Source organism: Peromyscus leucopus, chromosome 5, assembly GCF_004664715.2.
Source record: "Peromyscus leucopus breed LL Stock chromosome 5, UCI_PerLeu_2.1, whole genome shotgun sequence".
Taxonomy (NCBI): domain Eukaryota; kingdom Metazoa; phylum Chordata; class Mammalia; order Rodentia; family Cricetidae; genus Peromyscus; species Peromyscus leucopus.
The window spans coordinates 97,520,699-97,541,048 of NC_051067.1; the positions used below are offsets into that span (position 1 = coordinate 97,520,699).

The 20,350-nt window shown below is 39.0% G+C and overlaps 1 protein-coding gene and 2 non-coding genes across 7 annotated transcripts in view; all 3 read right to left on the bottom strand.

The window, feature by feature from the left end:
* Positions 1-20,350, bottom strand: part of Cnot1 (CCR4-NOT transcription complex subunit 1) — an 88,645-nt gene that overhangs the window by 18,835 nt on the left and 49,460 nt on the right. For 3 of the 5 annotated variants that reach the window (XM_028888651.2, XM_037206163.1, XM_028888647.2), the window contains 20 exons: positions 20,153-20,303; positions 18,866-19,067; positions 17,649-17,795; positions 15,854-15,978; positions 15,335-15,621; positions 14,566-14,644; positions 13,178-13,408; positions 12,575-12,715; positions 11,149-11,328; positions 9,747-9,863; positions 9,323-9,433; positions 8,960-9,037; positions 8,595-8,772; positions 7,283-7,413; positions 5,568-5,864; positions 4,408-4,548; positions 4,210-4,314; positions 3,258-3,377; positions 1,294-1,485; positions 665-807 (listed from right to left, as the gene is read on the bottom strand). In XM_028888651.2, coding sequence (XP_028744484.1) covers positions 665-807; positions 1,294-1,485; positions 3,258-3,377; positions 4,210-4,314; positions 4,408-4,548; positions 5,568-5,864; positions 7,283-7,413; positions 8,595-8,772; positions 8,960-9,037; positions 9,323-9,433; positions 9,747-9,863; positions 11,149-11,328; positions 12,575-12,715; positions 13,178-13,408; positions 14,566-14,644; positions 15,335-15,621; positions 15,854-15,978; positions 17,649-17,795; positions 18,866-19,067; positions 20,153-20,303 — 3,156 coding nt within the window. The remainder of the gene's footprint in view (positions 1-664; positions 808-1,293; positions 1,486-3,257; positions 3,378-4,209; positions 4,315-4,407; positions 4,549-5,567; positions 5,865-7,282; positions 7,414-8,594; positions 8,773-8,959; positions 9,038-9,322; positions 9,434-9,746; positions 9,864-11,148; positions 11,329-12,574; positions 12,716-13,177; positions 13,409-14,565; positions 14,645-15,334; positions 15,622-15,853; positions 15,979-17,648; positions 17,796-18,865; positions 19,068-20,152; positions 20,304-20,350) is intronic. The other 2 variants (XM_028888653.2, XM_028888649.2) reach the window with 1 other exon arrangement.
* Positions 10,226-10,361, bottom strand: LOC114706291. Its single transcript, XR_003736508.1, has one exon. It is a non-coding gene; the product is annotated as a small nucleolar RNA SNORA46 (small nucleolar RNA).
* On the bottom strand, positions 19,750-19,884 carry LOC114706292. The gene has a single exon (XR_003736509.1). It is a non-coding gene; the product is annotated as a small nucleolar RNA SNORA50 (small nucleolar RNA).

Below are 20,350 nucleotides of genomic sequence, written 5' to 3' on the forward strand. Positions count from 1 at the left end.
CAGGAGGCAGAGCCAAGTGAATCTCTGTGAGTTCAAGGCCAGCCTGGTCTACAAAGTGAGATGCAGGACAGGCACCCAAACTACACAGAGAAACTCTGTCTCAAAAAACAAACAAACAAACAAAAAGACAGCCCAGGCTTTGTTTTCAAATTTTGGGAAGTAGGAGGGATTTCATTCAAGGCACTAAAGTATTTACCATGAATGCTACTAACTGTGAAATGAAAACAGATGACCTAAAATGTATTCCTCAAAGGCACATATTGGAACCACTCAACAATTCTTACCCCTTAGAGCCAGGAAATTGAAAGCCCCATTTATCTTGTAGGCAAAAGAAAAACATCTAGAAATAAATAGGCTATGTATATTAAAAGCCAGTCCATGGCACTTAGAGATGTCTCAGTGGTTTAGAATACTTTTTGTTCTTGCAAAAGACCCAGGATCAATTATCCAGCACCCACACAGTGGCTCACAAATCATCCTTCATGCCAATTTCAGGGGCTCTGGAGTCCTCTGCAGGCACCAAGCATACACATAGTAGTACACATGCAAGCATGCAATGCATAATGCATGCAAGCAAAACATTCATGTATGTAAAATAAAAATTAAAAACCTAAAATAATGATAAAATTAACCCAGTAATGATTAGTTTACTAAGGTTACCCACCTTGTGATCTGTTTGTTGCACCATGGTGATCCGTATGCCCTGCCATCCTGCAAAGCTTTTAGTACCAAGAGGTGACATTCCCTGTATCGCAGCAATAGGTCAGCATCAGCACCACTTGTGGCATCTAATAAACCCTCTACAGCCTATGAACAGAAGAAAGTATTCACAACCATGGAAAATAAAGGACTTGACTATGCAAGCTGGAAATCAAACACAATTACATAATTTCTGAAGCTTCAAAATCCTTATCTCCACTCTCAACTTCCATCTAGTTTAAACTTAATCATTATTATTTGCTGTCTCAAGTCTCTATGCAGTCAAAAGTTTATTAAGGTCTTCCTAATCTAACATGCCCATTCCCCAAACACTTCTATTAATTTACTTAAAATCAAAAGGTATGTCTTCTTATAGCTTTTCCATTCATCATACTTCCAAGAAATTATCATCATATGGAAAAGATGTCCCACCTAGCCATTTCTAACTGCCATAACTACCTTCTACAGCGCTGAGGAGTATCAACAAAATTTGGTTTATATTAATCTTTAAAATTCAATTCCAAGAATATAGATTTAGGTACAGGTCAAAGTCTATAAACCTAGTTCTTTCTACAAGCATAGCTTAAAACAAACCTTCTGCAGCAATCCAAGAGCAGCTATCGCATCTCGAGAATTCCGAGACAACACTACAACCTCCAAAAGACTTCGTAGAGCTTGGGCTTGAGGATTCATGGCCAAAGTTGGTGGAATGGCATGTAGGTGCTGCTCCAGCTCTGTAATACACTTATCATAAATCTGAGCTACATCATCTGTTGCCCAAGCTTGCTGTTTTAGAAAAAGAAATAACCAGAGATAAGCAAACATTTTTAAGGTTGTTCACTGACACAATGTACCAATGAAATAGAAGTCAGTCCTTGGCATATTTCTCCAGCTTATGTTTTTCATTCAAATACACAAGTCCCTTCCTGATCTACTCAGTCCTTGTATTCTAAGTGGGGGTAATTAAGGCTGGAGCAGAGATGTTTCAGAGTGCAAAGCATAGATAGCACTGACATAATTGACCAGAGAATATAATATCATTAATGCAAAAGACTGGTCACAGCACATGTGTCACCCAGTAAGCATTCTGCAACTTCAAAGTCTTCCAAGTTATAATGCATGACTGGACAGAGTAAAAATACAGCATCACTGTTCTTCTCCTTTTTTCATCTTTCAAAACAGGGTTTCCCTGTGTGACTCTCCTGAACTCACTGTCCTGAACTCGCTTTATATACCAGACAGACTCTAACTCAGAGATTGGCCTACCTCTGCCTCAAGAGTGCTGAGATTAAAGGCATGCACGCACCACCATGCCCAGCAATGTGCTTTTCCTATTAAAAACATACTACTGGCCTAGAAAAGATAGCCTAGTGTATCAAGAGTCTGCCCTGCAACCATGAAGACCTGAGTTCAAATCTCTAGAAGCCTGTAAAGATGGGTGCAGAAGCATGTGTCTGTAATCCCAGGGTTCTGTTAAAGGGAGGGGCAAGTAGGAGTGGTCATGGAAGCACACTTCCTCCAAGGCTCAGGGAATATTTAAACAGGGTACAAGAGTTTAAGAGGCAGATTTTTAACAAGTGTGCTACAAAAGTCTTTTGGATATGATAAGGAAGTCACAGAGGCTCTGGTCACAGGCACAAGATGGAGCTCATCAACATTACTGCACCACGGATGGGAAGAGAAGTACATGAGGCCCCTCCCCTACTTAATGGCTCTGGGGAGAGGGACAGTTGTTCTTTAGGGGTCTAGTTGATATTGCCTGATCCAATAAAATCTACCCATACCCATGCAAACATGCAAGCCTCCCTTCTTAAAATAAGTGGGTCATTTACTTATTTTGTGAGAGTGTGGATGTATGTGGAGGTCAGAAACTAATTCGTGGGAATCTGTTTTCTCCTTCCTGAGGAAAAAGCAGGTTTTCAAATTTGCTGGCTAATGTCTTATTACACCACTGAGTCATTTCTCTGGCCCATCAGCAGGTTATTTAAAATAAATAAATAGAAAAGAGGTATGAAAGTGGGGAGATTGGGAGGAAATTCAGCTCCAGAGGAAATAGAGGAAGATAAATGGGGGCACAATAGAAGTGACTATGCTCCAAATATTCACATGCATGAAATTATGAATACATTTTCAATTATTTTAAAAAAGAGAAGAGAGCATTCAGAAAACATACTCAGTACAGGCACTTTATATCATTCTTTCTAAAAGAGAAAAGAAAACAGAAACAAAGAAGGCAAGAGATCACAACTTCTCAAGGGGGAAAATGTTTTCCTGATATTTTCAACTTTAGAAACTCTCCCTTCAAATGTAATTAAGTATAAAACAAACAAAAAAAGTACAAAGGAAATCAAGAGTTAAGATATTCTGAGCTAAATAATAACAGTTAAGCTAATGCCAGAACTTAGTACAATGCCTATATGGCATGCTGACTTAACAAAAGATCTAGAACTCAATTGCTCCATTCCCCTATACCCAGTAACAAGCTCCCAAGAAGAAAATGATACATTTTAAAATTATATTTCATACTATAAACAATTTAATCCAAGTGAGGTATTTACCTTCATGGGCTGAGCTAAAAATCCTGTAGGCTGACTTAAGTCATTTGTAGGTAAGAAGCCAGGCACATTTCGCGCAAACTCTTCATAAACGGCTAGCTGCTTTGGGTCCACACCACCAACCTTAGGAGAAGAAAGCCTTTTTTGGTAGAATCCACTCCATAATCAAAAGACACTTATTTTTACTTTTTATTTTGGATTGGAGAGAGTTGAGACAGGGTCTCTCTATATAGTACTAGAACTCACTATGTAGATGGGGCAGGCTGGCCTCCAACTCAGAATTAATCCTCTGCTAGAATTAAAGGCATGTGCCACCATGCCCAGCTGAAACTTATTTTTTGAAAGTTTGCATTAGGAGTTTGATAGAACCATTAATATAACATATGCCAGCATTCATGCCCATAGGCCATACAAAAGATGTTTCCTCATTTTCCTGGTAGAGTCATTGTCACTTAAAGTCATTAGCAATTGTTTCATAGAGCAACATGTGTTGGCACACCTGCGATCCCAGTACTTGAAAGCAGAGAGCAGATGCTTACAATACTGAACCGGTCTGGGCTGTATATGGAAGCCCCATCTCAACAATAATCACTTAGAAATCCTCCAGGTGGGACTGTGCCATGCAATTTTCCCTTGATGCTGTATCAGACCCTCACCATCGTGTTGGGACCAAAAAGGAACTATCAATAACAGGATTAATACCAGAAAATGTGAAAAACCAAGCCCATGTTGGGAAACAAAAACTAAGAAGTATATGAAGTTTTTATACCAACACTGAGCAACTCTGGGGATGGGAAGAATTTCCATACCTTCATTTTAAAGTGAAATGCTACTAGAGACACTTTCTTCAGAAGCAGTATTTAGACACACTCCCCTAGTTCTGAGGAGGCACTCATGCAACAGTAACACAGAGAAAGCAAAAGTGAAGTAAGGAGACAAGAGCCTTAATTCTCACTTTCAGCCTGATTTGTTCTGGCATCCGTTCCGCTTGATATGTTAACACAACAGGATCACAGTATCTCCGTCCCTCTTGCCGAGCATGTTTTCTCAGCTCAAATTCCTACAAACAAAAAAAGTCACTGAGGTTCTTGTTATGAGACACATGCTCAAATTGAAAGAAACCACAACTTCAAGATAGATGCTAAACACTTACAGTTGCCAACCTCTTGTCCATCTCAGGGCCTGCTTTCTCCACTGCAGTCTTCTGAATAAAACAACAAGCTAATTCACAATTGTCCTGAGCTAACTGAGCAGCGGCCTGATCCATCATTTCCCTTTGTTGTGGGGATGCAGTCTATTGAGAACACAAAACAAAAGAAAAAGGAAATCTTACAATGTACTGCAAGAAATGCAATACAATCAACAGTTCATTCCAAGTTCTGGTACTACTTATGTATTAGCCACTACCTACAAATATATGTAATTCATTCACCTGTGAGATAAAAATACTTTTCAACATTTTATTAATTTGTGGTTAACACACTAAATAATACTGTAACAATAAAGAAATAAGAATTCCTAAATCTGATACCTGAGACTTGAAAGAGTAACTTGAAGAGACAATGTATGGTGACTATATAATACAAAGTAACTTTAAATCACTTTATAATGCTCTACTCCAACTATTGGAATTTAATTTACCTATAACAACTTAGATTGTTTACTGTTTCTTAAAAATAAATGAATGAATGAATGAACGAACGAACAGATAGATAGATAGATAGATAGATAGATAGATGTTCAGCCAGGCTGGTGACACATGCTTTGATCCCAGCACTGAAGAGGCAGAAGCAGATGGATCTCTATAAATTCAAGGCTGGTCTCTCTATACATAAGCTTCAGGACAGCCAAGGCTATGACCCTGTCCAAAGAATCTTCCTTTCTTTAAGAAAATACTTGGGTACTGAGTATCTGCTAAATACCGCTGGGCACACAACTACGCACAAAAATAAAAAGATAGATAGATAGATAGATAGATAGATAGATAGATAGATAGATAGATAGATAGATAGATGATAGATAGATAGATAGATAGATAGATAGATAGATAGATAGATAGATAGATAGATGTGATCCTTGGCTTAACACAACTTGTAATCTAAAGACCAGGAACTGAAGTGTACGTCAGTGCTAAAGTGTGCCCTAACATGAAAATGGCTACAGAGTCCACCAAGAGGGAAAGAGGAAGACATTTAAAAAGAAAAAAAAAAATGGTTATTTTAGGATAAAATAGTAACAGTCAATGCCACAGGCAAAAAACAAACTCTGGCAGACAAGTAATGAATTTTATGGTACACAAAATAACCAACTTACACGAAGGGCTGAGGCAAAACTGTTTTTTAGGTTGGTAGATATGCTCATCAGTAAAGGCTCCCTGCAAGTAATCATAGCCATTCCAGCCGTCAAGTTCCGCATCATGTGATGAGCTGCTATTCGCATTCTAGATTCCTCAGAATCCAGGGCAAAATCCTTTCGGACTATCTGTTCACAAGTCGTCATGGCAATCTTAATTGACCGATCTACCACAGGATGGACCAGCTCCTGGACAGCCCGTTCAATTGCTTGCCGCACACACTGCTTCAACTGTGGGTGAGCCTGAAACAAAGGGATCTGGAAGGAGAAAGAGAGGCACAAAGCACACCATCAGCCTATTATTGAAATAAGACACCCAGATAGTGCCTCGTATTCTTTCAATGCTACGCAAACTAAAGAGCTCACATAAAACTAACAAAACCTCAGGAACCAGGGGCGGGGGTTGGGTGGTGGTGGCGTCAGTATAACCTATAATTTGTTGTTTTTATTTATATATTTATTTATGTATTTATTTATGTATTTATTTATTTATTTAAAATTCCCTTCGATTTTAACACGCAAGCTGCTCTTTAAACACCTATTACTCACTTATAGACACATGACTTTATAATTTAATATTGTGGCTAGATTAATTGTTAAAAAGGCAATTCCTTGCCACACAGGAGGCAGAGGCAGGCAAATCTCTGTGAGTTTGAGGCCAGCCTGGTCTACAAAGCAAATTCCAGGACAGCCAGGGCTGTTTCAGAGAGAAACTGTCTCCAAAAACAAAAACATGCCAACCAACCACAGTCAATTCTAAGGGACGAGAAGACGGCTCCTTGGTGGAGAGCACTTGCTTCTCTTGCGGGGAGGCCCCAGGGTTTGGTTCCCAGCCCCACATGGCAGCTTTCTAATGGTCTGTAATTCCAATTCCAGGGGATCTGGTGTCACCTTCTGATCCTCAGGCACACATGTGACATGCACAGAACACATGCAGACAAAACATACATATCAAATAAAAATAAATGTGAAAGACTTTGGCTTAGAAATTCTAATATACAAACTGCAGTCTGACGAAAGAAATGGTTTAATACTAGGCCAAAGTAACATGATAATGAAACAAAAGAAAAACTACTACATCATACATTAACAACAATCTTTTGACCTATGTATGCATTATCCAAAATCGTGATTTTATTGCTGGTATAATCAAATCACTGTGGAGTAGGGTAAGAGGAACAAATAGGAATCCCAACCACTGAAAGACTATTTTTACAAGCAAGGGGATCCTACTTGTACTATATGCATTTTAGATCCCTCAAAACACACACACACACACACACACACACACACACACACAAGATTTGTGTGAACCAAACTGGCCAACTCCCCAGAGATCAGCCACCTGTGCATCCTGAGTGCTGGGATTAAAGACATTTGAAGGAGAAAAGAAAAGAAAAAAAGAGAAGAAGAAAAGAAAAAAAAAAAACCCTCACAGGGGAAAGATGGTGAACAGTAAAGGCCCAGTGGTTAGGCACTTGCTGCTCTTGCTGAAGACCAGGGTTCGATTCACAGAACCAATTTGGTAGCTCACAATCATCCGCAACTCCAGTTCCAGGAAATCTGATGCACCTGACATGCATGTGGTACACATATACACATGCAGGTAAAGCAATCACACACACGATGAACCAATCTTTTCAACAAAGAAAGAAGGAAAGATCAGTTTTACTTACTGTAGGGTTTAGAGTAATGTGTGGTGCCAGGCCTGCAAGAGAATAGACATTGATGTCGTGGTAGCTGTACTGAGGCTGTGGTGGAACTGTGGCTGTACACGTAGTACTGGTAGCTGGTGTTGTTGAAGTTGCTAGGTGTAAAGAGATAAGAGCACATTTGTTGAATATATGCAAAAATTAGCTGGCCATTAAGTGGATTTTATCTACTTCAACTAACTGGTTAGACTCTTGAGAAGGGGGCAGCTGAGGTCACATCTTTCCCATCCTGAAAAAGAAATTTTGCTACTACATGAACTCTGAGCCAAGTATATAAATGTCCATCCGTGGCAGTGTTCCACAGCATAGAAACATTTTTTGTTTGTTTAAACGTTTTTTTCTCCATGTAACAGATCTATTCTGAAACTCATTCTGTAGAACAGGCTGGCCTCGAACACAGAGATCTACCTTCCTGTCTCCCAAGTGGTGGCATTAAAGGCGAGCACCACCATACCGGACTGCACAGAAACATTTTAAGGGTAAATCTACATTAGCTATGGGCACCTATATTCACCTACCAGGTTCACTTGGAATTTGTCAGACGCCAAGAGGAGGGGAGAAAATGGTTCAGGGTACTGGCTGGTATAGTCTAACAATACCTCACTGTTTAACATAACTACATCTCTCCTCTCTCTCTCTCTCTCTCTCTCTCTCTCTCTCTCTCTCTCACACACACACACACACTTACTTGTATAGTCTAACAATACCTCACTGTTTAACATAACTACATCACACACACACACACACACACACACACACACACACACACGTTTACTTGTCAGGGTCCCAGGCTGGGTGAGAACTAAATATGTAGCTTAAGTTGGCCTCAAACTCACAATCCTCCTGGCTTTAGCTTTTCAAGTGCTAGGATTACAGACCTGCACCCCTAAACCCAGTCCTGATCATCTTGATACAGGTAAAATAATGTTCTCCTAGCAGATGTGCCTGATCTGACAAACCCTAGATTTGAAGGAATAATGCAGGCTATTGTGCCATTCAAATACTTTTGACACTTCAAATAATGTAAGAGATAAACTAGCCTGGTTATGATACAAAGACAATTAACTGACTCATATTTGCTTAAGATTATGTTAAGAGATCAGAGAAAATCTGATAAGGTGACTACCCTTAGATGTTACTCTCACTTGATAATTAGAAGGCTCACCAAAAATTTTGTATGACGTGGGACATTTAATGGACATTTAATGGTTTCCTTATGTGGAGATGTACCATTTGAGAAGGTTCTGGCTAACAAAGGCTAGACTTCTGCACTTACTTGTTGTCGTGATTGCAGGAAGCTCTTCCGGCTGTTTGACATCTTTCTTTGGAGCAGAGAGTTGTTCATCCAAGTTCTTCAGGCGATCTTTATCTTTCAGCAAGTTTCCAGGTTTGAGCTCATTGATGTCTAATGCAAGGTTCTTACAGAGCACCTCAATTTCAAACTTCAAGTTTAACTGAATAATTCCAGTATTTGATTAGAATTTTTAAGAGAAAATTTGAGCTTTCCTCATAATATATACTACCCCTCAATCCAATGGTACAATGCCCACTGCCCACCGCCCCGTTCAATGGTCTGTCTTTAATACAAAGTTTAATCATCTTAAGGCAGAGAATTCTCCAAGGGTGAAGCAACAATTTTACCTTTAAGTCATGTTCCTGGTGCAGCTCAGCCAATACATTCATAATTGCCATTGTCCAGGGGTTTGGTGGTCTAAAAACCTAAAGAAAAGTTATAGTATTAAGCTAGCTCTTAATCAAACCATTATTTAGTATTATTTCAACACTTAAATTTACGGGACCCTGACAAAACCCCTATAATACATTCCAGAACAACACCAAAGTTGATATATTCTGTCTTATAATTTCACCTAACTTTACAAATATCTAAGATCAACTAAGGAAGACCTATTGAAATAGCTCTATGTACACAAGAACAAAGCTATACTCTCTCTTGGGAATTGTGTTAACAGTCTCTCACAATCAGCATGAATAACATTTACTCACCAGACTACGAATGCTGGACTCTAGAACTTTGGCAACAAAGGGCACTACGTAAAGCAACTCTTGTTGTCCTTTAACGTAAGCCTCTAGCAGCAAAGATTTCACATCCAAGTCCTAGAATTTTAAAACAAAACTTTTGAGAAGCTGAGAATCTGTTCCAGAAACCCTCAGGGAAAAAATTAGAAAATAAAAAATCCAGGAAAAGTATCTGACTTACTAAGCTCATCTCTCAAAATCCCATCAATACATTATCTGACCCCTGCCTGAGAAAAAGGGGGTACAAGCAAGCATACTTCACTGGCTTTTCTCTATCCTAAAAGAGCCCATTGGACATAGAATTAAGAATCCTAACATGGTCAAAGTCTTGTAAAAGCCCAGTGATAATTAAAACATTCCTTCCAGCCAACTGAAAACTCTGAAAACTCACCGTGTGCAAGATGGGCTTATTTTTAGCTAATGTGATCATTCCCAGCCAATGTCCCAAATTCTTCAGCAAAGAACGATCTGAGAAATTGGCCGCAGCTTTATCAGAGGTCAGCAGCACCTACAACAGTTAAGGATTTATAAATATTAGAATAAGCTTATGAAAGATATTCTCAATTTAATATTTGAGAATTCCATTAACCATTCTAAAAGTAAGCTATCAATTCTGAGAATATACCCAAAGAAGATCAATTCCATGTATCATATTGATATTACCTTACTATGTTCACTAGCAAACGTCTGAAAATATGTTTTAAGGAGTTCAATACGTGGAATACTTCTATCATACACAAGACTCTGGGTTGGAATCCCAGCATGACAGAGTAACTAAACAAAAATGGTTATTATTGAAATTTGCCAAGAACACATGGGAACTTCCAAAGATTACAATAATCCTTACTATAAGATAATAAAATCTGAACATTATGTTCCTTAACTCCATAAAGCAACAGCCAAATGACACAAGTCAGCTGTGCAACAAGGAGCCAGGAGTTTTTTTTGCACTACAGCGTAACCAAGAATGGGGAAAATTCCCATCCACAGGTTTAAATATAGTGCTACTTCCTAAGCCAGACCCAGGTTACTCAACAATGGATGATCTCAGCTCTATTTGATTTCACTGTTTCTTGAAAAAGTTTCATATTCAAATATAAATGGTACTTTAAAAAACGAAACAGTCAAACTTTATGGAACAAGTACAAAAAGAGTTTGACCTTATACTGCAAAGAATCCCAGAACCAAAGCTATTTCACAAATAGGTCTGGAATCTAGATAGCCAACACTTTTCCAGTAGAATGGTTTTCTGTAAGGCTATTTCTAGTTCTTAAAAACCACAATAGAGAACTGTGAACATGTTCCACACACCCTCCAAAGAGATGAGGGAGAAGTGGATGTGTGTCACCAGGTCAACAAGATAATATGCCACAAATACACTGAATAGTTCCATGTATCAGAAAGCGAACTTCTGAAGCCACCATACATGGAAAGATGAAAACAAATTTTAAAAGGGCATGACACTTAAGCAATACACAAGGTTGAAAGATTAAATTCTTGGGCCAGCTAGAGGATTCAGCAAGTCAAAGTGTTGGCCACCAAACCAGATATTCTGAGTTTGAGCAGAAGATCAACAGAGAACCACCTCCTGAAAGCTGTCCCCGAGCACACACATGTGCATGAATAATTTAAAATTAAGTTTATAGAACCCAGTAGTTAAACATCATAAAACCTACAGTACTTTCCATGGGTATCTAACATAGATAACAAAGAGAAAAAGAACAGAAGATCCTAAGTTCTATCTGCTAAAATAAACTTAAAGCAATTACTAAAAGACATGTAAGAACTCTTACCTTAATGTTTCTGTAGGTCTCATTTAGGACCATCTTGTTAAATTCTGGATTTTTCAATGTGTCAAGAAAGTTTGAATACAGGCTATGAAAGTTTGGCTCAATACTGACTCTTTTCATAACTAGATACTGAGAAACCCAAGGCATAAATTCTTCCTTCACAGTTTCTTTAAGCTCTTCGACCTAGCCAATCAATAGGACACAGGCAATAAAGAATTAGTACAAATAGAAAAAGAGGTAAAATGAAGCCTGGGTTCTATGAATCACACCACACAGCATCCAGCTCCATAAACTTTAGCATGCTACTGAACTACTAAGCTGGTTCTTTCCATGATATTTTGACAAGTACTCCTCAGATTTTAAAAGATCCCCAAGTGGTGGTATTACAAGCTTATACCCCAAGGGCCAGCATATTAAACTTCCTTCCTTAAGGCAGAGTCTGTTGCTTGGAACTCACACTGTATCCCAGGCTGGCTTCAATTCAGATGTCCTCTACCACTATGTCACCTATGTCACCACATGGCATCACTCTCAGCCCAAAGCCCACTTCTTACGATAACCCTCAAGACTGTCATTTCAAAGTGCTATCTTAATCTTTACTCTCGGAAGGCAAGCACCGTTCCGTATGCTTGTCAAAGCCCTAACTCACGGTATTTATTGTGGGTCTAATGAACACTTAAAATAGCTTCTGGAAGAAGATTAAAACAAAAAACAAAAAAAAACTTCCATCAAGGTCGGGCATGGTGGCGCAGACCTTTAAGCCTAGCACTTGGGTGGCAGATAGAATTTAGAGGCCATCGTGGTTAACATAGTGAGCTCCAGGCTAGCCAAGGCTATTTAATGAGACCCAGTCTCAAACAAAAACCTGCCAGCAAAAGTAACACTTCTCTTATCAGGAGAGCATAACATTAGTTCAAATAGGCTACAACTGCAAAATAATACATCTAAAATAGATACTGTTTAATTCGTACAAAAATATTTTTCTTTTTTAAAGACATGTGCCACCAGCTAAAATTATACCTTTTAAATTGAGATTGGCCAGGCGGTGGTAATACATGCTTTTAATCCCAGCACTCAGGAGGCAGAGCCAGGTGGATCTCCGTGAGTTCATGGCCAGCCTGGGTTACCAAGTGAGTTCCAGGAAAGGCCAAAGCTACACAGGGAAACCCTGTCTCGGGGGAAAAAAAAGAACAAAAAAGAGACTGCTCACTTTTGTTTTCAGACAGGCTCTCTATCACTACATGATAGAAAAAGCTGGTCTTAAATTCCTTGTGTTTAAGTAATTGTCCCACTTCGGCCTCCGCAGCAGCTCAGACTGCTAACTTACACCATGTACCTGACTTACTGAACTAAAAAAGGTTTTAAAAAAATCTCTCTATCCATTAAGGAAAAAAAGAGGGCATTTCATAAGCTATTAGAGCATGCTTACCTTCTGGGTCATATTTGACTGTGAGAGATTGTTGAAGATAAAAGCAATTTTCTCTTGGATATTTTCTGGGGGCTCAACAATCCTCTCAGTTTGATCTGTGGCCACAAGCAATGTATCTATATTTGTTGTATTTATAGAAGGCTAGAAGTAATAAAAAAAAATACATTGGTTAAAATGGTTGAGCGGTTTCACTGGAAAACCAGACAACAGAAGTGCTGGAAGACAGTGCTCCGTGGACAAAAGCATTTGCCCCCTTGCAAACCTGAAGGCCTGAGTTTAATGCCTGGGACCCACGTGCCAGGAGAAACCCGATTCTAAGTCCTCTGACCTCCACATACACATCACAAACACAAAATAAGTAACAAAACATAAAGGTAGTGAAACATTTTTTAAAAGATTAGAGAGAAATTCCATTAGCATGAAAATACACATGGTATACCTATACTGGTAAGATACTTAAACCCATTATTAAAATATTACACAGGGGTCTCTGGGGAATACGGGGAGAAATGCTGATCTTTATGCTTACAATGAAATAACATACAAATTCTTTACTACATATTTATACCATCAAATCCTGGAAAAGCACAGAGACCTACTTACTGGCACATCTTTCTTAAAGCTAACTCCAGTTGGCTTGGTGACTGTAACCGTTTTAGCAACAGTGGTGGTTGTTGAGGTGGTTACCATTGTGTTAACCTGACCCGCAAGAGGAGCTTTTGCTGGAACCTGGGCCTGAGCCTGGGCCTGAGCCAGTGCAATACTTCCAGGGGTCGTGATAGAGCCCTGCATTTTCACAGGAGGATCTCGAGACTGCTGTCCATATTCGATGTACTGTATGGGTACAAAAGGAAACATATTGAGGCTTCTTTACAGAAATGGGGGCAAATTTTTCTTTTCTTTTTTTCATTTTTTTGAGAGAGGGTTTCTCTGTGTAACAGCCCTGGCTTGTCCTAGAGCTCACTCTGTAGACCAGGCTGGCCTCAAACTCAGAGACTCTTCCTCACAAGTGCTGGGATTAAAGGCATGTGCCATCACTGCCCAACTGAAATGAAAAATTTGTCTTATATGTCCTTCACTTATGAAAGGATAGAAATAATTTCAAAGTTTTCTTTTAGTCCATCTCACTTAATCCTTGTCCCTTACTGGCACCAATATGTAAGTGGACACCGTGAACTCCTGTTAAGATAAAATATTAGTATGTTAAAGTGCTTTAAACAAGACTGTCAACTTTAAACAACTTTAAAAAGTAGTCTCAGGGGCTGGGCAGCAGTGGCATAAGCCTTTAATCCCAGCACTCAGGAGGCAGAGCCAGATGGATCTCTGGGAGTTCAAGGCCACCCTGGTCTACATTGAGATCCAGGACAGGCACCAAAAACTACAGAGAAACCCTGTCTCGAAGGGAAAAAAAGAAAAAGTAGTCTCAGGGGGCTGGAGAGATGGCTCAGCAGTTAAGAGCACTAACTGTTCTTCTAGAGGACCCAGGTTCAATTCACAGCACTGACATGGCAGCTCTCAACTGTCTGTAATTCCAGTCCCAGAGGATCCAATACCCTCACACAGACATACATGCAGGCGAAACACCAATGCACATAACAAATAAAAATAAAAATGATTAAAAAGTAGTCTCAGATATCTATAAATTCCTTAAACCCTTAAAAATTCAAACTTTATGTCAAGCGTTTTTATTGAACACTGGCTTCAAACATACCAGTGTTTGTAGTATTGCAGTAACAATACTTGCCCAGGAAGCCCAAGGAACTGCAGCTGAATCCCAAGAACATATATGAACATGAAAGAGGAAAAAAATGACACAGAAGTTGTCCTCTGACCTCCATACAGGCCATGAAAAGTGCATGTTTTTATACATATACATGCAATAATTAAAAAAATAATTATTAAAAAAAATCATCTCAGTAGTATTCCTCACAAATCTCCAAACAGATCAAAGGTCTGTCCACCCAACAAGTGTTACAGACCAGGGCACTTACCTCCTGCAAATGATGTGGAAACTGCATAAAGTGACTAATAGAAGCCAAATGCTGACAATACTGAGGATAGTCCTTCAATCTGCCAAAACAAACCAAACTTAGTTGTTCATTTACCATTTTAAATGAGAACAGAAAGAAAATGCTTTTTCCCCAGACACTACTATGTGAAAATCATTTCCCCATTGTTATTTGGACAAGTATGTCAAAGGGCCAGGAACAGGGCATGCGCACACTCCAGAACTAACAGTAGGAGCACCAGCTCAAGCCAACCTAGCTGTGTCTCAAAAAGGGAAAAACCAACAAACCTATTCATTATAAAGAGACGAACATCAAAACGGGGGTGGGGGGGCCGCGGCAGTCATGAACATCACTCCACATTAGAAAACAAAACACTGCCCAGGTATGGTCACACAGGCCTGTAATCCTGGCACTTGGGTCAGTGAGGGAAGAGAATTGTGTTTTCCAGGCCAGAATAAGCTTATATAAAACAGATCCAATTAAAACTTTTAAAAAGTGATTTAAAATTAAGTAACATAAAATAAATGAAGCCATTACCTCTGCAGATCACATTTTACCATCCCCCACAAACAATGGACTGAGGACACAGCTCAGTATACACTTAATGTGGAAGTATGTACATGTGTGTATGTAATGCTCCACACAGTGAAGATACCTCCCAGAACTCAGAAGGCTGAGAATGGAAGATACCAAGTTTCATATGAGGGTTGGGGAAGAAGGGAGAAAGAAGTATGCCAGTCTATCTACTTACCTATTTTTAAATCTATCTAGTGCAGCAATACCAAAATAATACATTTTTGATCCAAAAGGCTTCCGTAAGGCTTCAAGAACGTATCTCAGGGCCAGACCCAATGCCATGTAAGTGACCAGTCCTTTCTCAATTATGCCACCAAACAGGCAGGCTGTTATATGTAATTCTTTATCAGGATACTGGGGGAAAAACCGATATTCTTCAAACAAGTTCCTCAGCATACAGTTAAATACTTCTCGCTCCCTTTTTATAGTAGAGTCTTTAAATCTCTGTAGCATTTCTAGTACCTAGGAAAGCAAGACAAATATAACACAAACACACAAACTTTACCAAGAGTCTTCCTCAAGAGCAGACTTGCTAAGGAAAGTATTTATCAATAAAAAAAACAGAGCTTACATTAGAATTTCAAATGATACACAGAAATACTACAACACTTAAGAGAATTTCTAAAAACCTTGAAAGGGCACACTTATTTCCAGTTTATAAAAACACGAATAATTAGGAATCCTAGACACTCACCTCATCAACAGACATGGTTGGATGTGGTGGGTGATTATATATTCGCTGGAAATAGCTGTTTGCTTCATCATCTATCTCTTTACTGAAGTGTTGATTGGCCTCTGGCCACACCTGAGACAAGTCGGCTGTTTGGGGCAGGGGGAAAGACTATCAGCAAACATATCTAAGTCTTTCTTCAACTCCCCCAGAGAATTACAGACTGATATGGTTCTAACTTTGGGGGAGGGGGGATAGGGTGGGGGAGAAACTGAAAGTTCAAGTATCTATCTAATAATTTTACTACTAGAGTTGTCCAGGCAAACAAGAAAGACTTTTAAACAAATTGCTTTACTTACTCCTACTACAGGATTTTCTAAGTCATACTGCAGTAAAAAGTTCACTAGGCTACAACTCCTAACATATTTACCATTAACACAGCCCACTCATGATTAGTAATCTTTACTGCTTTGTAATAAAAACATGATTCAACATAGAGCATGACATATAAACACAAAGCAAGCTACAAAACATTAGCATTCAGACAAACCTTTCACACATTTTTAAGCTAGTTCCTATTTTATGATTATTATTACTATTACCATGATGATGATGTTATTGGGAGACAAGGTCTCAACTATGTACCTCTCTGGCTGGCCTTGAACTCACAGAGATCCATTTGCCTCTGCTAGAATTAACGGATTGCACCACTAACACCTGGCCTGCTTTTTCTGAAAAATTATTTTATGTAGATGGGTGTTTTTGCCTGCAAATATGTCTGTGCACCGTGTAAATGCCTCAGAGACCAGAAAAGTGTGTCAGATTCCCTGGAACTAGAGTTACAGACAGTGGTGAGCTGCCACATGGGTGCTGTGAGTTGAACCTAGGTCCTCTAGGAGTACCCAGTGTCCTTAACCACCTTTGTTTTTTGAGAAAAAAAATAGAACTAGTGTGTACACAGTAAGTTAGTTCAGGCTAGCTAGAACCTGCTTTTGCTGCTCAGGTGCAGGAATCACATGTGTATACCACCATGCTGCTCTTTAAATTCTTCTATCATCAATATTTAGTCCCAGTAGTAAGTCAGGCATAGGAGTCATTCATCTATCCTGATGGGTGTATAAAAAATGTTTATTTTTAAAAATGGGTCTTAAATTTGATCATATATATTAGACAGTGATATTTATGAGGTAAATAAAATTACATATACTAGGAAGTTAGTATGTAATTTACTTCATAACCTTGACTAACTGAAACAGAAATCTGAAATTTTCTTGGCTGTTCATTCATTCTGTTCCTGACTTCTTTCCCCAACTTGAGAAAGAGTTTCTCTATGTAGCTCTGGATGGCCTGGAATTCACTCTGAAGACCAGTCTGGCCTCCAACTGAGAGACCCACCTTCCTCGAAGGCTGGGGATTAAAGGCATGTTACACCATGCCTGGGCCTTCTGACTTCCTGAAAGCCACACTAATAAATCTGTATGCAACACGGATGATTTGTATGCAAAACTGGAAAGAAAACTCCAAGTTTTTCCCTCTCCCATACCAACTCTTACTGTTATGCTAACACCCTAAGGAAACCACCTCTTATTAACTATCATTTTGTTCTGGCAATCCAGAGTACAAATAGCGATAGCTCTAGTTTTATTTTATTAATTCAAATTTGTGTATTCCCACAGATCTAAAGACATACATCAACCAATGATGACTATTATCAACATGTAAGCAAATGTTTTTGTCTACTTAATACTAAGGACAACACACAAAACTTTTTTACATGTATCAGTCATACCTCACAATCACAGACAACACTACCACTTACAAGGTTTCATCTTACTCTGCTGGAATGTAGGCTGGTTGAGTCCAGAGGTGCCCAGTTTCCTCTGTACAAAAGGGTCGTTGTTCACTGCAGGAAGTCCAAGAGCCCCAGTTCCTATACCAGTCAGGCTTCCTGTGCCAAGACCACCTACTAAAGAGAATGAAGGCAGCCACAAGTTCAGTCAGTACCTATGTTCTTCACTTCCTGTGTGCACAGGATGTACATACAAAGACAGGTGTGCCAATGCACAAGTGTGGCGTTGAGCGGACAAACTGGAACTGCTTTTCTCCTTCACCTTTACATGGGCTCAGAGGATCCAAGGACCTTTCCTACTACTGAGCCATTTCATTGGCCCCACCAGTTACAGTATTAAATATGTAATTTTAAAGGTACTCTCTCAAAGAATAAAAACCAACTTACTCAAGATCACAGTGATTAAAGAATGTCATGTAACCATCTCAAAGCTATCATGAGCCAGAATTTCTCTACTTATTCCTCAACTCTAACTCCAAAACTAAGCAAAGAACAAGAAGTACAAAGTCTAACAGCTCCATCTTTGCTAGGAAGGCTTTAACAAGCCCAGTGGTCTCAGTTGAAGAAAATTAATCATCAGGTCTATAACATATAGCAGCAGTAATTAGGTCACTTCTTCATGACACTTCATCCCTTGGGTTTGGGTGTCCTACCTTACAGCCTGCACAAGAGAAGTATGTATGAGGAAAAAGACATAAACTTAACTTTATTGTTAAATTACAAATCAGTAATACAGAGAAGGAATTAAAAATAGACCAGTATTTTCTATGTGGATACAGTCCAAGTCAGGCAGAAGAAAAGCTTGAATTGGTATGTATAGTCTTTTCTGCCTGTGATTCATAAAACTGAATTCACACTATTACCATGTGACTGGTCCAGTAGTAAATCCCCAGCAGCAAAAAGTAACATAAAATGTAACTAATACATAAGTGAGCATCACGCTACACATACTATGATTTGGTAATACAAGATTCTTCTCATACTGAATTTACTGTCATAAAATCCTAATTATTTATTTCCATTAAGAGGAACTAAATTAAACAATATGTTTCCTTCTCCCTAACTTGAGATGCTGACATCTTGCTTGAGTACTTTTCTTTTCCCAGTCATTCCAAACCCTACAGCATACACTAACTAGGGCATACTAAAATTTACAACCAATTCTACCACCCCCAACTTCCCCTTACCTGGAAGTTGTGATGAAAGTCCTCCAATACCACTGAACGCCGTTGTTTGATTTGGGGTTGAGAGAGGTGGAAATGCTTTTGCTGGTGACTGAGGGGTACTGAATGCAGAGCCCAAATTTGGAGGAAAACCCTGCATACTCTGGGTGTGAGGGGCAGCTGAACCACCTATACTAAGAGATGCCATTCCAGCAAGAGGGTCAATCTAAAGAAAAACATAACGATGTATTATATATGTTTTGATGAAAGGCAGATACGGTACAAATGTAGTGATTCTTAGTAATCTTTACACTTCAACACCCACAAATTATAATAATTTAACAGTATCAAATCTGCTAGTCATTTTACATACTACTTAAGTAATAGGTTTAAAGAGTTAAGTCCATGCCGTAAAGTGTCAGAGCCATAGGAAAAGACTACAAAATTACAAGATAATTTGCCCTATCGCTCAACTACTAAACTTTTAGTAATAATATTGGGCAGATATTACATTATTAAATCAAAACTAATTTCAACCTGTTGTTTTATTTACAACACAGTAAAAGTATTAGAAATTATCTTTCAGTTAAAACACATTGTCAGATTATATAACTTTTAAGGTTAAAATAGATCACCTCTGATTTTTAAAAGAAGCAACAAAAACAAGATGTGCTATTCACAGAGATTTAAAAAAAAAAATCTAGTTAACTACTATCTGAGTTGTAGCACTACTTCACACTTCATGAGTATGGGAAATGACAAGCAGTGTCTTTTCTAAAGTAGACACTGAAGAGTCACTAAGTGCCTTTCCTTCCCTAAACCCCAACCTGCCATTCAGTGCATCTGAAACAGAAGTGGAATATGTTGCTCCCAAAGAGAATGGGGTGGGCGATGTCAGGGAGTGACTTAAATGTACCTTGTTTTTAAAAGAGCAGTTCAGTTGAGAGCTGAAGAGCCCAGTTATAACAAGTCGTTATGCTCTAGTACTGTTGCTTGGCCCGTGAAGCTACAAACAAGACACATCAGATTCAAAGGCAGTGCTTATTCTCTCCAGAGTGTAACTCTAATTTTAAAAAGAAACCTTCTTCATTTACCTAAATCAGTGGTTTTTTATCTTTTCTCTCATTCATGAGCTAGTTGATTATTAAAGTCTATTCTCAGTTATAATGCCTATGGAAGGAGCTCCGTTAAAATACGCTACACATGCAGGTATCTAAAGTATAATAAACTCAAACGGTTACTGAAGATGCAGAAGCTTGGTCTATTCTGAACCTATGAACAATGCAGACAAGAACGGTTTCATTCCATTACCTGAACAGGAGAAATGGCATCCAGACTGCTAGCACTAGGAGGGCGACCTTTTGGCATCACTCCAGGTGGTGGCTGTCTGGCCTTAGTCATTACGTTACTGCAATTGGCTACCATGGTGAGGATGGTCTCTGATAACTCCTGAGAAACACTCCTACAAGGAGAAGAAAAATCAAATATATGCCTGTTATTTCCCAGAAT